Below are 14,319 nucleotides of genomic sequence, written 5' to 3'. Positions count from 1 at the left end.
CCGGGCATGCGTTCAGATCCTTGTATGCACCGCGGTAGAGGATGCAGTCATTAGGGCATGCATGTATCTTCTTCACCTTCTTTGCGGCGTATGTACTGTCGGGCAATTCGTTATCCTTTGGAAGCTTCTTCTTCAATATTTTCAGTAGCTTCTCAAATCCTTTGTCAGCCACAGCATTCTCTGCCTTCCACTACAGCAATTCCAGTACGGTACCGAGCTTTGTGTTGCCATCTTCGCAATTGGGGTATAACCCTTTTTTGTGATCCTCTAACATGTGATCGAACTTCAGCTTCTCCTTTTGACTAATGCATTGCGTCCTTGCATCGACAATGACCCGGCGGAGATCATCATCATCGGGCACATCGTCTGGTTCCTCTTGATCTTCAGCAGCTTCACCCGTTGCAGCATCACCGTATTCAGGGGCACATAGTTGTCATCGTACTCTTCTTCTTCGTCGTCTTCCATCATAACCCCTATTTCTCCGTGCCTCGTCCAAACATTATAGTGTGGCATGAAACCCTTGTAAAGCAGGTGGGAGTAAAGGATTTTCCGGTTAGAGTAAGACCTCGTACTCCCACATTTAGTGCATGGACAACACATAAAACCATTCTGCTTGTTTGCCTCAGCCGCGTCGAGAAACTCATGCACGCCCTTAATGTACTCGCGGGTGTGTCTGTCACCGTACATCCATTGCCGGTTCATCTGCGTGCATTATATATAATTAAGTGTCCAAATTAATAGAAGTTCATCATCACATTAAAACCAAAGTGCATACATAGTTCTCACCTAACAACATATAGCTCTCCAGAGCATCTAATTAATTAAACCATACATTGAAACTATGTAAAACATTTCAATGCGAAACAAATGCGATCATAATCGCAACCAAGGTAACAATTGATCCAATGGCATAATGATACCAAGCCTCGGTATGAATGGCATATTTTCTAATCTTTCTAATCTTCAAGCGCATTGCATCCATCTTGATCTTGTGATCATCGACGACATCCGCAACATGCAACTCCAATATCATCTTCTCCTCCTCAATTTTTTTTATTTTTTCATTCAACAAATTGTTTTCTTCTTCAACTAAATTTAACCTCTCGACAATAGGGTCGGTTGGCATTTCCGATTCACATACATCCTAGATAAATAAAATCTATGTCACGTTGGTCGGCATAATTTTCATAAACAATAAATGAACCAATAGTTATAAAGATAATATACATACCACATCCGAATCATAGACAGGACGAGGGCCGACGGGGGCGGATACCAACACCATCGCACTATATAAGATGCAATAATAAATGTAAGAAAATGATACAAGTATCTATCTAAACATACAAGTAAGAATAATTTTCCTTCAGAAAGAAGATAAGAACAAGAGGCTCACCACGGTGGTGTCGGTGATGACATCGGCGCGGGTAATCGACGGTGGTGAAGACGGGGACGGGGCGTGACGGACCGCTAAATCTAGACAAATCTTGAGGAAAATGGAGCTTGGAGGTCGAGCTTCGAGAGGAGAAAGCTTAAGTAGTGCGGCTCGGGCATTTCATCGAACACCTCATGTGCATAGGAGGTGAGCTAGAGCACCACAAAGCCCTCTCCCCCTCGGCCAGAAAAACAGAGCACTGTGCTCTGCTCTTGCGCGAGGGGTATATATAGGCACCTCATTGGTCCCGGTTGGGGGCATGAACCGGGACTAAAGTGGAGCCTTTGGTCCCGGTTCAAGCCACCAACCGGGACCAATGGTGGTGGGCCAGGAGCGAGGCCCATTGGTCCCGGTTCGTCCCACCAACCGGGACCAAAAGGTCCAGACGAACGGGGACCAATGGCCCATGTGGCCCGGCCGGCCCCCTGGGCTCACGAACCGGGACCAATGCCCACATTGGTCCCGGTTCTAGACTGAACCGGGACTAATGGGCTGACCCGGCCTGGACCAAAGCCCTGTTTTCTACTAGTGAGTGCTAAGAAAAATCTAACAGAAGAAAATATCTGTAGAAAATAAGTGGACCTTACATACAATTAAGCTTGAAAGCATGCCCAGAAAATTGATTGGATAATTATTTTAATCTTTCTTTGCAAAAGATGATGATAGTAATTAGAGCGTTGAGCATGCTACTAGCACTTCAATAAACATAAATTCGCATCACCACCACTTTAGGGGTGAGTTTTTGCAAATAACTACCGGGTGCACTAATTACCGTTTGGACCAAAACTGATCGCGATTATGATGAAGGATGGACCGCCCATCAGGGCTGATGTGGCAGAAATGTCAACTCCGTTAGTTTGGGCTGTTAACTTGGCCGTTATGCCCAATGGGCCCACATGTCAGTCTATAAAAGAATATCAATAAAATTTCCATATTAAAAGTAGGTCCGCGTGAGCAGGAGTTGGTGGCCGGCAATGTACAGATCACACCGCTGGATTTGGCAACGGACAAGTCAGGTATCCTGCGACAGGAGGTCATGGGGTTCGGCGGGAAGGCATGCGCACTATTTCCCCTTCTTATTCCCGTTCTTTAGGCCAACTCCACCGCGCGACTCTATCCTGTCCGACCCCGTCCGTTTAGGGTAAAAGGGACAAAAAAGGCGGCCCAGCGCGCAGGAGCAAACGGACTTTTGTCCGCTTTGTGTCCGCTTTCGACCCATTCCCGGCCCAAACTTGTGCCGGTTTTGGGGTGAAACGGACACCACGCGGACGGGCGGGGCGCGCGCGCTTGTCCTCCCCTAGCCCGCCTGTCAGGGACACTAGCAGTCCCTCCGCTCCCAACGCTTCACCCTCTCTCCCCGCCCCGTCCCGCCGCCGGCGCCGCCGCTATTCTCCGGCCGCTTCCTCACCGCGCAGCCCCCCGCCGTCCATACCAAACCATGACTCGACATGGCCGCCACCACGCCCGCGCTTCCGCCGTAGTTTTGGTCGTCGATCGGAGGAGGTTTGGCCGTGGCCGTCCTTGCCGGTGGCAGAGTCGGACACGACTGCCAGCGACGTACCACGGCGGCCGAGGCAGATTCCGACGAGAGCTCTAGAGCGGCCTGTAGCCGGCCGGCAACCACCCTGCTGCGTCGAGGTGATCATCGCGGCCTCTTCGCTACCACGACCGCAAGGTGTTCGACCTTTTGCCAACAAAGGTATGGACAGTGGAGACGAGTTTTTCTTCCATCACTTCCTTTGTTCATCGGACGATTCGTCGTCGGATGATGACGATCTTGTGGTGGCTGCACTGGTCGTTCACGACCATATTCAACGATAGATTCCTTGGTACAGGGGGTCAGTCCCTGGCCGTGCTCCCAACCTGAACCGCAATAGGGAGAGAGGCCACGCCCTGCTCTATGCAGATTACTTTGCCAACACCCCGCTCTTCGGGCCGGATAAATTTCGTCGCCGTTTTCGTATGGCAAGGCATGTGTTCAATCGTATCCGAGAGGGAGTGGTTGCTCATGACCCATACTTCGATTGCAAGACGGATGCCCTTGGCAAGTTTGGATTCTCCTCCTATCAGAAATGCACCGCGGCCATCCGCATGCTTGCATATGGAATTCCAGGCGATCTGGTGGATGAGTATGTGCGTATGAGTGAGACAACATGTCTGATGTCAATGTACACGTTTTGCCAGGCTGTGATCGAGGTCTTTGGGCCAGAGTACTTGAGGCAGCCAACTGCCGCTGATACAGAGAAATTGTTGGCGACCAACGCAGCTAGAGGATTTCCAGGTATGCTTGGCAGCATAGATTGTATGCACTGGGAGTGGAAGAACTGTCCATTTGCTTGGCAGGGCCAGTACAAGGGGCATGTTAACGGGTGCACTGTCATATTAGAAGCGGTGGCATCACAAGATCTTTGGATATGGCATTCTTTCTTCGGCATGGCAGTTTCTCACAACGATATCAACGTGCTGCAGCGTTCTCCAGTCTTCGCAAGGCTTGCAGAAGGCCACTCCCCACCTGTCAACTTTGAGATCAACGGCCACCATTACAACAAGGGATACTATCTAGCAGATGGTATATATCCTCAGTGGTCAACTTTTGTGAAGACAATCTCGAAACCTCAAGTTGAGAAGAGAAAGAGATTTGCCCAAATGCAAGAGAGTGTTAGAAAGGATGTCGAACGTGCTTTTGGTGTGCTTCAATCCCGGTGGGGTATCGTTTGAAACCCTGCACTGTCATGGGATGAAGGGAAGCTTTGGGAGGTGATGACTGCTTGTGTGATCATGCACAACATGATCGTCGAGGACGAGCGGGATGAGAGTATCTTCGACCAAGGATTTGATTATCAAGGTGAAAATATTGAGCCCCTGCACCAAGACCCGGCCACATTTGAACAATTTGCCCAATTCCACCGTGAGATGTGTGATTGGCACACTCATGTGAATCTTCAAAATGACTTGGTTGAGCACGTGTGGGATCACATTGGCAACCAATAGATGTATTTCTCCATTTTATGTTCAGTCAAGACAATTTCGATTTGGTTGTAAAACTATTTTATTAAAGACAATTTCAATTGGGTTGTAAAACTATTTTAATTTTCAGACAAATATTTAGGTTCGAAAGTAGTTTTAATGCAAATTTGGGCATTTATTGGCTCTGACGGACAGGATGGGGCAAAAGGATGCGGCCGCGCGCTGGGCGCACGGCCACCGCATTCCAAGACAGGCCCGGACATAACTCTAAATCCCTACCCAAAGGGACAAAACGGACGTCCGTTTGGGGTCGCACGGTGGAGTTGGCCTTATTACCCCTAGGAGCTACCCCACGTGAGCCGGCCACCATGCCCATGGACATAGCCGAGCTCGGCGCCCGCACGCCCCAGCCCTTCGTTGTAGCGCGCACGAGCCGCATGTCCTGGTGGCAACCATGGCGGCCTGTGTGAAAGGCCTCTGCTTTGGCCCTTACTTTAATTATGGTAACAACTATCTGCTATCACAGTTCAAATAAAACTCACGCGGGTAGTGCGTGTACCTGGCACCAGCAAGATCGGAGTTCGATTTCCATCCGAGGTAAAAGCCTCCTTTGTTTGAGATTTAGCACATAGTGACTGAGATGTAGGTTCCACATGTGTGCCCTCCTAAAATGCCGGCAAACATAACGGTGTTGACTATTGTGGTACACCAGCCTTGACATGTGTGCCCTTCTTGTCATAAATGTGTTTAAAACACCCAGGCCGTAACTAACTAAATGTGGTAGGTCCTTGCGAAAAATTACCCCTAAAGTGGTAATTTTTCTTATGTCCCGCAAAAGTGATAGTTTTCATAAATACTTGCCACAAAGTGATAGTTTTTGGCTATTTACTCGGCTCTTGTCAGATGAATACCAGCCCGAAAAAATGGAGTTCTCTAACAAAAGCTTCCTAATTCCTACTACATTTGCCAATAAACCTACAACTATGGGGAGCTACATATATGTTACAGTTCTTTCCAACTAATTCCACCGGGCCGCCCCTTCCCCCCTAATTTCACCAACAATCCAACCATGTGCTCAGACCTCAGCCCGTCACCCAACTCACCTTGTAACCCCCCTTTAGGTGTAGGCAAAGCTCTACATTTACTATCCACCCTGCTATTGGAACTAATCTTGTTTAGTTAAACTAGTCGTCAACCCGTGCGGCCGCACGGGCTAGATATTTCACATAACACATAAATGTAAATTATTGAAAACATATTTATTTGTCAAAAACTACTCTGTAGTATAACTAACCATTTTATTGAAAATAACTAACCATTTATGTAGACTATTATTAGGTTGGGACTAAATTATATTTTTTTAGTAAGCCGGTGATTCAATATTTGAAGGGTATCGACTGATTAACTCTAGCTTAAAGTAGACTCCATGAAAACATGAAAGCCTGCACCATATCAACACCATCATTTTTGTTTGATGATAATGTGTAGTAGACATAATAAATAAATTACTCCTGGTGTTGTAGAATTGTAACTGGAAGCAAGCGGCATCTTGGATACTGGCTTATAACACTTTCAAGTAGAAAAAGGTGCAATAAAGTGTCATCTAAATATACATGTGTCATGTGTACCTTTGCTCATTAGAGCGTTCTATATGTACCTCTACAATCATGCAAATAAATCAGTATAAGGCAAAAATATTTGCTAGCTTTTCCATGTCCCACTACTCGTACATATTTTCTCCAGACATGTTGTCAGCGATAGTTTAATAAATTCAGATAGAATTTACATTATACTATAAGAGATCACTAAAAGTCCAAAAGCACGGCATCTATAATCTTGACGGATATTGAAAAAACGAAACAGATTTCTCAACCTGAAGTGTTACTTTATCTTCATAACTTGAAGCACACGTCTATGTAATGCATATGCGTGTATTTTCTATAGGAGTTGGATGACTGGAAAACCAATTCTATCAAACTTGCAAACTCCATATAGAAATAGATAAGCAATTCTGCAGTCCGAAACCAATTCGTCTACTCTGACCCTAGTGTCATCCCTGCTTAGGTTCTCCTCATATTGACCAAGTCTGCCTTGAAACGACAAATTTTGATGGCTTCAAAATGGAAGGGGTGAAGGAATACAGGTCTATCCATCAGTTTATTTTTTGAACGGAGAAGTCTATGAGTAATTCATTGATCACGTATTATCTATCACAACGTGGCATATGATGCAAAATCTACAACAATGCCAAAAGTCATATATAACCCAACGTCTAAGAAACAGCCACAGTCATTTCCCAAGTACCGAGGTTTCATTAAGAAATATGTTTGTATAGATTTCATACCTATGTACATGTCCTCCACAACCTTCTCTATGCAGCAAAATACACAGAAAGTGAACATTACTTTTCCGATCTGATGTTTCAGAAACAGCGAAATAATACTCCCTGACTATTAGAGATGAAGTAGGATTTTTGCAGCTGGAGAAAACAAAAGCAAATTCCTGGTTTTAGGATTACTTGCTTGCCAGTCCCAAACGGTGTCTTCTCTGCTGCCGCTTCATCAATTTTGTGGTACTTCATCGAACTACTATAGAAATAGCATGTAGGACTTTCGGGTGGATGTTGTCCTTCTGGAGGAGAGTTCTCAGGATTAATGTTCCTCAGAAAATTGCTTCCAAATAGTAGTTTTGGCACCTGCTTAGAAAAATAACAAAAAGAATTAATCCTTGGTCTTAACAATTCTGTTTGTAATTTTGATATGACGTTCAAGCTGTAACACCAGTAACGATGCAAGATTCTAAACACATTAAAGCAGTTAAAAAAGCATATGAAAACCACAAGCATTTATACGAAGAGAAAAAAGAAAAATCTGTGTGATGTTTATAAAGCGTAAACAATCCCTTTGCTCTAACACCAGTACGATATGCCCAGCATCCAATTCTCATTGTATTAAAGAAACATTTTCTCTGGATTCAGAAACTACAACTAAACTGCATTAAATTCGGCATCTCCACTTCACCACCTGCTCCTTCCCTGCAAGCTCTTGTGATATGAAAGCCACGAAAGGAAAAGCAGTGGTCTGAACTCTCTTGCCCAGGACACATCACGACCCAGATTGGTCTAACTGAACGGCGTCAGGACATTAATCCAAGGAAAAATCAATATTTCCTTTCAGTTTCAGGTACATAGTTTGTCCGTCCATGGTTGTTCCTGATGTTGTATGGCAAGGGAAAGAGAGGCCTGGTGAGGGCAAACCTGAGGTTGTGCGCTCGAGGAACCTCAGGAGAGAACCATGGCGGCTGAATCCGTTCGCCTACGAAAAAATCAGATCGCCTTAAGTAGCATAGAGGAAACGGAGGATGCCTAATCCGGATTGAAAGGATCATAGGAGTTAGTACTGCTGCGTATATTAGATGAGATGTACATGGACCATGGCGCTGCTGCTATGACCAAAATTGCAGCTTCTCAAACCCTAGGTTGGAGGTGACACTCTCGGTGGAGCAGCGTCGTGGAAAGCATCGGGGGACAGGACCGTTGATGACGATGGCGCTAGTGGCATGACTAAAACTGCATCTTGTCGATTTTGAGGCTGGAGACGCTCCCGGCGGAGCAGCGATGTGGAAGATTGAGACCCAATTCAGGGGAAGCAATGCACAATAGGAGATGCGCTGGGTAGGTCTCGAGGTAAAACACACGGATATGAGATTTGTTCCGGGACTCCAGGAGGAAGAAGCAGACGGAGATGTATTTTTAAGTCCACTTGGACGTGGAGATAGGCTGCAAACGTGGAAGACATTGATTTGGCTTGGTAAATAAAACTACATCCATCTAGCGGCCAATTTTCTCCTTAAACTATATCTAACGGCTCTTAGTTATTAATTCCTAGGATTAACGTGGAGCTCAGATGATGCTTTCAATTAGTAAATATAAGTTATAAGATATAAGATATAAGAAGTTTAGCATTATTACTTCTTTGTGTTATTAAGTTATGCATGCAGATTAAATCAGAGTGTGTGGATGGCAGGTTTCGTCATGCCAAATTGTGTGTGTAGCACGACGCCGTGCATGTGTTGTAGTGGCACTAATGTGTGTGTGTGTGTGTGTATGTGTGTGTGTGCGCGCGCGCCGTGGCATTGGCAAGTAGTATATCTGCATGGATATACGTGTTAGTCAGCTGGCTGCATGCGCCCATACACTGTAGAGATGGAGCAGCCGAGTCGCGTGGCAGATTAATGGTAGAGATGGAGCAGACTTGGCCCTGAACCTGGGGATCCAAAGGTCCTGCAGACTTGGTTGTCACTTTGTACGTGCATGCAGCTGGTTAGTGGAGTGATTAGCGGATCAAGTAGTTAGTGTCTTGACCACACGTGTGTGCGTGGAGTTAGTGCGTGAGTGGCTGGGTGTTGGCCGTGTAACTCTGGCTATTTAATGCCATGTATTTTCATTATGTCATTTAGAGAACAAGGAGAAAAGGCACAAGTGTGAGTGCCACAAAAAATCCCTGTGTGTTCTTTGACCTTTTGTGTGTGGGCAAACCCAACACCTGCATGCTGCGGGAGCACTAGATAATTTTTTTTGTCAAAAAAGAGGTAAAAGCCTCCGGCCTCTGCATTAATGTAATGCACATAATCATTTGATGTCTAGCTAAGAGGGATGTGGGAAGAAGGATGTATATCGCACAGACGTAGAGGCCATCGCATTCTTTATACAATAGTGTGTGCAAAACGAAGTCCACAAGTCCAAAAATCGATGTGCTTCATTTCAATGGTCACTGTTGAATATATGATTTTTGCATGTATATTGTATAGCCCAGTCCACCTCCTAGTCATTGTATAATAAAGGTTGTGGCCTATCTTGTACTCCATATATACATGCGCTATGCATCGATCAATATATCGTGAAGCATTGCCAAACATTCGTTTTCAACATGGTATCATACCTGCGATCCTAACCCTAACCCTTGCTGCCGCCACCGTGATCTCATCGCCGCCGCCGCCACGCGCCACCGCCACCGCCGTGTTCCTTCGCCGCCGCGCCGCCGCCCTCGTGTGCCGCTGCCGCCCGCGCTCCCGCCCGCAACCCGCCGCGCCGCCCCAAGCCGCGCCGCCAGCCCCTTGCCGCGCCGTCTCCCCACGTGCCGCCGCACCCCCTCTCAGACTCATGGCCTCCTTCGGTTCCTCCGGTACCACCCGCAGCCGCCGCACCAACCCGTTCGAAGGCCCTGACCCCGTCGTCATCCGCGATCTCAACATCCTCGCCCGGGTTTCCGTCGTCCTCGATCACCTCACCTCCACCTACGATGCCTGGAAGACATACTTCTCCCTTGTGTTCCGTGAGTACAATCTCCGGGATCACATCGATGGCTCCGTGGACTCCCGCTTCATGGAGGACGATGAGGAGTGGACATCCATCGACGCCACTCTCATCCGTTGGTTCTACACCACCATCGCGAAGGACATCTTCCACACGGTGCTCTCACCGACGATGACGCTCACGCCGTTTGGACTAAGCTCAACGGCCTCTTCACCGACAACGCGCTCCAACACAAAGTTTTTTGCACGGCGAGTTTTTTGGGTGTTAGCAGCTCGACTCGTCAGTTGATGATTATTGCATGTGCCTCAAGAAGCTTGTTGACGAGCTCTGTGACCTCAGTGAGAATGTCTCCGACGAGCTTCCTCTCAGCACCCTCATCGCTGGCCTGAACGACGACTTCGAGAACGTCGCCTTCAACATTCCTCTCATCACCAACCCGACCTTCCCCAAGATCATCGCGTACCTGAAGCTGGAGGAGAGGAGGATGCGGATGTCGCGCACCTGATACGTCTCCAACGTATCTATAAATTTTTATTGTTTTATGATATTATATTATCAACCTTGGATGTTTTATATGCATTTATATGCTATTTTATATGATTTTTGGGACTAACCTATTAACCTAGAGCCTAGTGCCAGTTTCTGTTTTTTTCCTTGTTTTAGAGTATCGCAGAAAAGAAAAATCAAACGGAGTCCAATTGACCTGAAATTTCACTGAACTTATTTTTGGACTAGAAGAAGCCCACGGAGTATCGGAGATGGACCAGAAGAGTCCCGGGCTGCCCACATGGGTGGGGGGCGCGCCCACACACCCCCCCCCCCCCGGGCGCGCCCCCTGCCTCGTGGACAGCCCGGAGATCCACCGACGTACTTCTTCCTCCTACAAATACCCATATACCCTAAAAACTTTGAGGAGGACAATAGATCGGGAGTTCCGCTGCCAGAAGCCTCCGTAGCCACCGAAAACCAATCTAGACCCGTTTCGGCACCCTGCTGGAGGCGGAACCCCTCACCGGTGGCTATCTTCATCATCCCGGCGCTCTCCATGACGAGGAGGGAGTAGTTCTCCCTCGGGGCTGAGGGTATGTACCAGTATCTATGTGTTTGATCTCTCTCTCTCTCTCTCGTGTTCTTGAGGTGATACGATCTTGATGTATCGCGAGCTTTGCTATTATAGTTGGATCTTATGATGTTTCTCCCCCTCTACTCTCGTGTAATGGATTGAGTTTTTCCTTTGAAGTTATCTTATCGGATTGAGTCTTTAAGGATTTGAGAACACTTGATGTATGTCTTGCGTGGGATACCCGTGGTGACAATGGGGTATTCTATTGATCCACTTGATGTATGTTTTGGTGATCAACTTGCGGGTTCCGCCCATGAACCTATGCATAGGGGTTGGCACACGTTTTCGTCTTGACTCTCCGGTAGAAACTTTGGGGCACTCTTTGAAGTACTTTGTGTTGGTTTGAATAGATGAATCTGAGATTGTGTGATGCATATCGTATAATCATACCCACGGATACTTGAGGTGACATTGGAGTATCTAGGTGACATTAGGGTTTTGGTTGATTTGTGTCTTAAGGTGTTATTCTAGTACGAACTCTATGATAGATTGAACAGAAAGAATAGCTTCATGTTATTTTACTACGGACTCTTGAATAGATCGATTAGAAAGGATAACTTTGAGGTGGTTTCGTACCCTACCATAATCTCTTCGTTTGTTCTCCGCTATTAGTGACTTTGGAGTGACTCTTTGTTGAGGGAAAGTTATATGATCCAATTATGTTATTATTGTTGAGAGAACTTGCACTAGTGAAAGTATGAACCCTAGGCATTGTTTCAACGCATTGCAATACCGTTTGTGCTCACTTTTATCATTAGTTACCTTGTTGTTTTATATTTTCAGATTACAAAAACCTTTATCTACCATCCATATACCACTTGTATCACCATCTCTTCGCCGAACTAGTGCACCTATACAATTTACCATTGTATTGGGTGTGTTGGGGACACAAGAGACTCTTTGTTATTTGGTTGCAGGGTTGTTTGAGAGAGACCATCTTCATCCTACGCCTCCCACGGATTCATAAACCTTAGGTCATCCACTTGAGGGAAATTTGCTACTGCCCTACAAACCTCTGCAATTGGAGGCCCAACAACGTCTATAAGAAGAATGTTGTGTAGTAGACATCAAGCTCTTTTCTGGCGCCGTTGCCGGGGAGGTTAGCGCTTTAAGGTATATCTTTAGATCTTGCAATCGAATCTTTTTGTTTCTTGTTTTAGCACTAGTTTAGTTTATAAAATAAAACTACAAAAAAATATGGAATTGAGTTTGCCTCATACGCTTCATCTTTTTAATATCTTTCGTGAGTATGATGGAAAGGAAAATTGTGCCAAAGTATTTGAAGAAGAATGCATTAAAATGTTTGGCACTAAATCTTTGAATGATGAGCAGGATTGCAATGTTATTAGTATGAACTCTTTGAATATCCATAGTACTAATGATGATTGCACTAGTCATGATGAGAATGTCTCTTATAAGCATGTCCATTTTTGTGGAGTGCATAGAGTTTGCAAGTACACACCAATTAGGGAAGATAGATTTTGCAAGAGGCATAAGTACTTAGAAAATAAATGGTTGCAAGAAAGGCTAGATGTTTGTGCTGAAAATTTAAATTTTCTTAGCTGTACTTGTGAACTTTGTAATGAACGTGGTCATTTAACCATCCGATGCAAATTGTTTCATGATCTAACCGTTTCCAAAAATTGTGATGACTTGATTTCCCTTGTAGATCATAATGAACTTAGTTTGCTTATGGGTTATGAAGAAATGAGACGTATAACTAACTATCTTCCAGTATTTGCCCGTGATAAACTTCTTGATTTTGATCTAGAGGAAATTTATATGTATTGTGCGGTGAATTGTATTGAAAATCCTTATATTGCCAATTACATAAACAAAAGAAAATAAATAGAAGATGAAGAGAATACTAATGAAAGGGAAGAGACTTCCCAATATCCTCCTATTATTTCTTATGATGAATCAGGTAACGAGGAGGAGCCTTCTATTCAACCAATCTCATTAATAAGGAGCTTCAAAAAGAGGGTTGAACCCACATATGATGTGAAGAAGAAAAAGAAAATACGGAGAAGCAAAGGTAAAAAGGTATCCCTCCCAAATGATGTTGCTCCTATTACTCATTGTGATGATGATAATTGCTATACTATCGGTGCTATCCATACTATTAATCATGAGAGTGATTATGCTTATGATATGAAAAGGCCCAAGTTTGGGGATGCTATGTTTGATGAGAATGACATGTTTGAGAATATATTTGCTGCAATTAATGTTTGTCCCAAGCTTGGGGATGCTATGTTTAATGAAGATGATATTTCTAGCCTCCCAAGTTTTGATATGCAAATTTGTTACGATGATAGCATGCCTCCTACTTATGATGATTATATTGATGAAAGTGGGTTTGGAAGAGTATCAACTTTAGGAAGTAATGATCCCACTATTTTGGAGGATGTTGAATCTTATTATGATAATTATGAAAGTGGATTTGGAGAGGTCATGACTTTATTTAGTGATGATTCCACTATCTTGGAAGAGGTTTCAATCGATTATGATGAGAACAAAGTTGCTAGTTATGATAATTATTGTGATGATACATATGCTATAAAAAGTAGTGATGATTATATTTATAAAACTTGTCATTATTATGATTACCCCTTTTCTGAGCATTACTCTTTTAATATGGAAACAATTTATAGTATTCGAGTTTCTTGTGATGCTCCCACCATTATTCATCAGAAGAATTTTGCTTGTGTGGAGAGTAATAAAATTTCTATGCTTGTAGATCATGAAAAGAATGCTTTATGTGATGGTTATATTGTTTAATTCATTCATGATGCTACTGAAAATTATTATGAGGGAGGAACATATGCTTGTAGGAATTGCAATAATATCAAGTTTCCTCTCTATGTGTTGAAAATCTTGAAGTTATGCTTGTTTTGCCTTCCTATGCTAGTTGATTATTGTTCCCACAAGTTGTTTGCTCACGAAATCCCTATGCATAGGAAGTGGGTTAGACTTAAATGTGCTAGTCATATTCTTCATGATGTTCTCTTTATGTTTCAATTCTTATCTTTTATGTGAGCATCATTGAAATCATCATGCCTAGCTAGGGGCGTTAAACGATAGCGCTTGTTGGGAGGCAACCCAACTTTATTTTTGTTCCTTGCTTTTTGCTCAGGTTTAGCAATAAATAATTTATCTAGCCTCTTTCCTGATTGAGTTTTTATGTTTTAATTAGTGTGTGTGCCAAGTAGAACCGTTGGGAAGACTTGGGGGAAGTCTTGTTGATCTTGCTGTAAAAAACAGAAACTTTAGCGCTCACGAGAATTTCTGCCAGTTTTTATTGGAGAGTGCTATTTAGTTAATTCTTTTTGTAGATGATTAATAGATAAATTACTCACGTCCAGAAATTTATTTTAGAATTTTTGGGGTTCCAGAAGTTTGCGTTAGTTACAGATTACTACAGACTGTTCTGTTTTTCATGTGTTGTTTACTTATTTTGATGAATCTATGGCTAGTAAAAGA

General features: G+C 44.2%; 1 protein-coding gene and 1 pseudogene across 1 annotated transcript; both read left to right on the top strand.

The window, feature by feature from the left end:
- Positions 1-3,136: 3,136 nt before the first annotated feature.
- LOC125533140 (uncharacterized) lies at positions 3,137-4,426 on the top strand (annotated as a pseudogene).
- Positions 4,427-9,563: 5,137 nt separating this feature from the next.
- On the top strand, positions 9,564-10,221 carry LOC147983130 (uncharacterized). Its single transcript, XM_087540653.1, has 2 exons — positions 9,564-9,872; positions 9,988-10,221. The coding sequence occupies exons 1-2, from the start codon at positions 9,564-9,566 to the stop codon at positions 10,219-10,221; spliced, it is 543 nt and encodes a 180-aa protein (XP_087396779.1).
- Positions 10,222-14,319: the final 4,098 nt, after the last annotated feature.

The sequence above is a fragment of the Triticum urartu genome, chromosome 2A (assembly GCF_056163025.1).
Source record: "Triticum urartu cultivar PI428250 chromosome 2A, HENAU_Tu73, whole genome shotgun sequence".
NCBI classification, from domain to species: Eukaryota; Viridiplantae; Streptophyta; class Magnoliopsida; order Poales; family Poaceae; genus Triticum; species Triticum urartu.
Note: the sequence above shows the minus strand (reverse complement) of the source record. Positions and strands in the feature narration are given on the sequence as shown.

Coding starts and splice junctions, on each gene's coding strand:
- LOC147983130 (XM_087540653.1), top strand. CDS start 9,564: ATGGCCTCCTTCGGTTCCTCCGGTACCACCCGCAGCCGCCGCACCAAC. Junction 9,873..9,987: donor CGAAGGACATCTTCCACACG/GTGCTCTCACCG, acceptor GGGTGTTAGCAG/CTCGACTCGTCAGTTGATGA.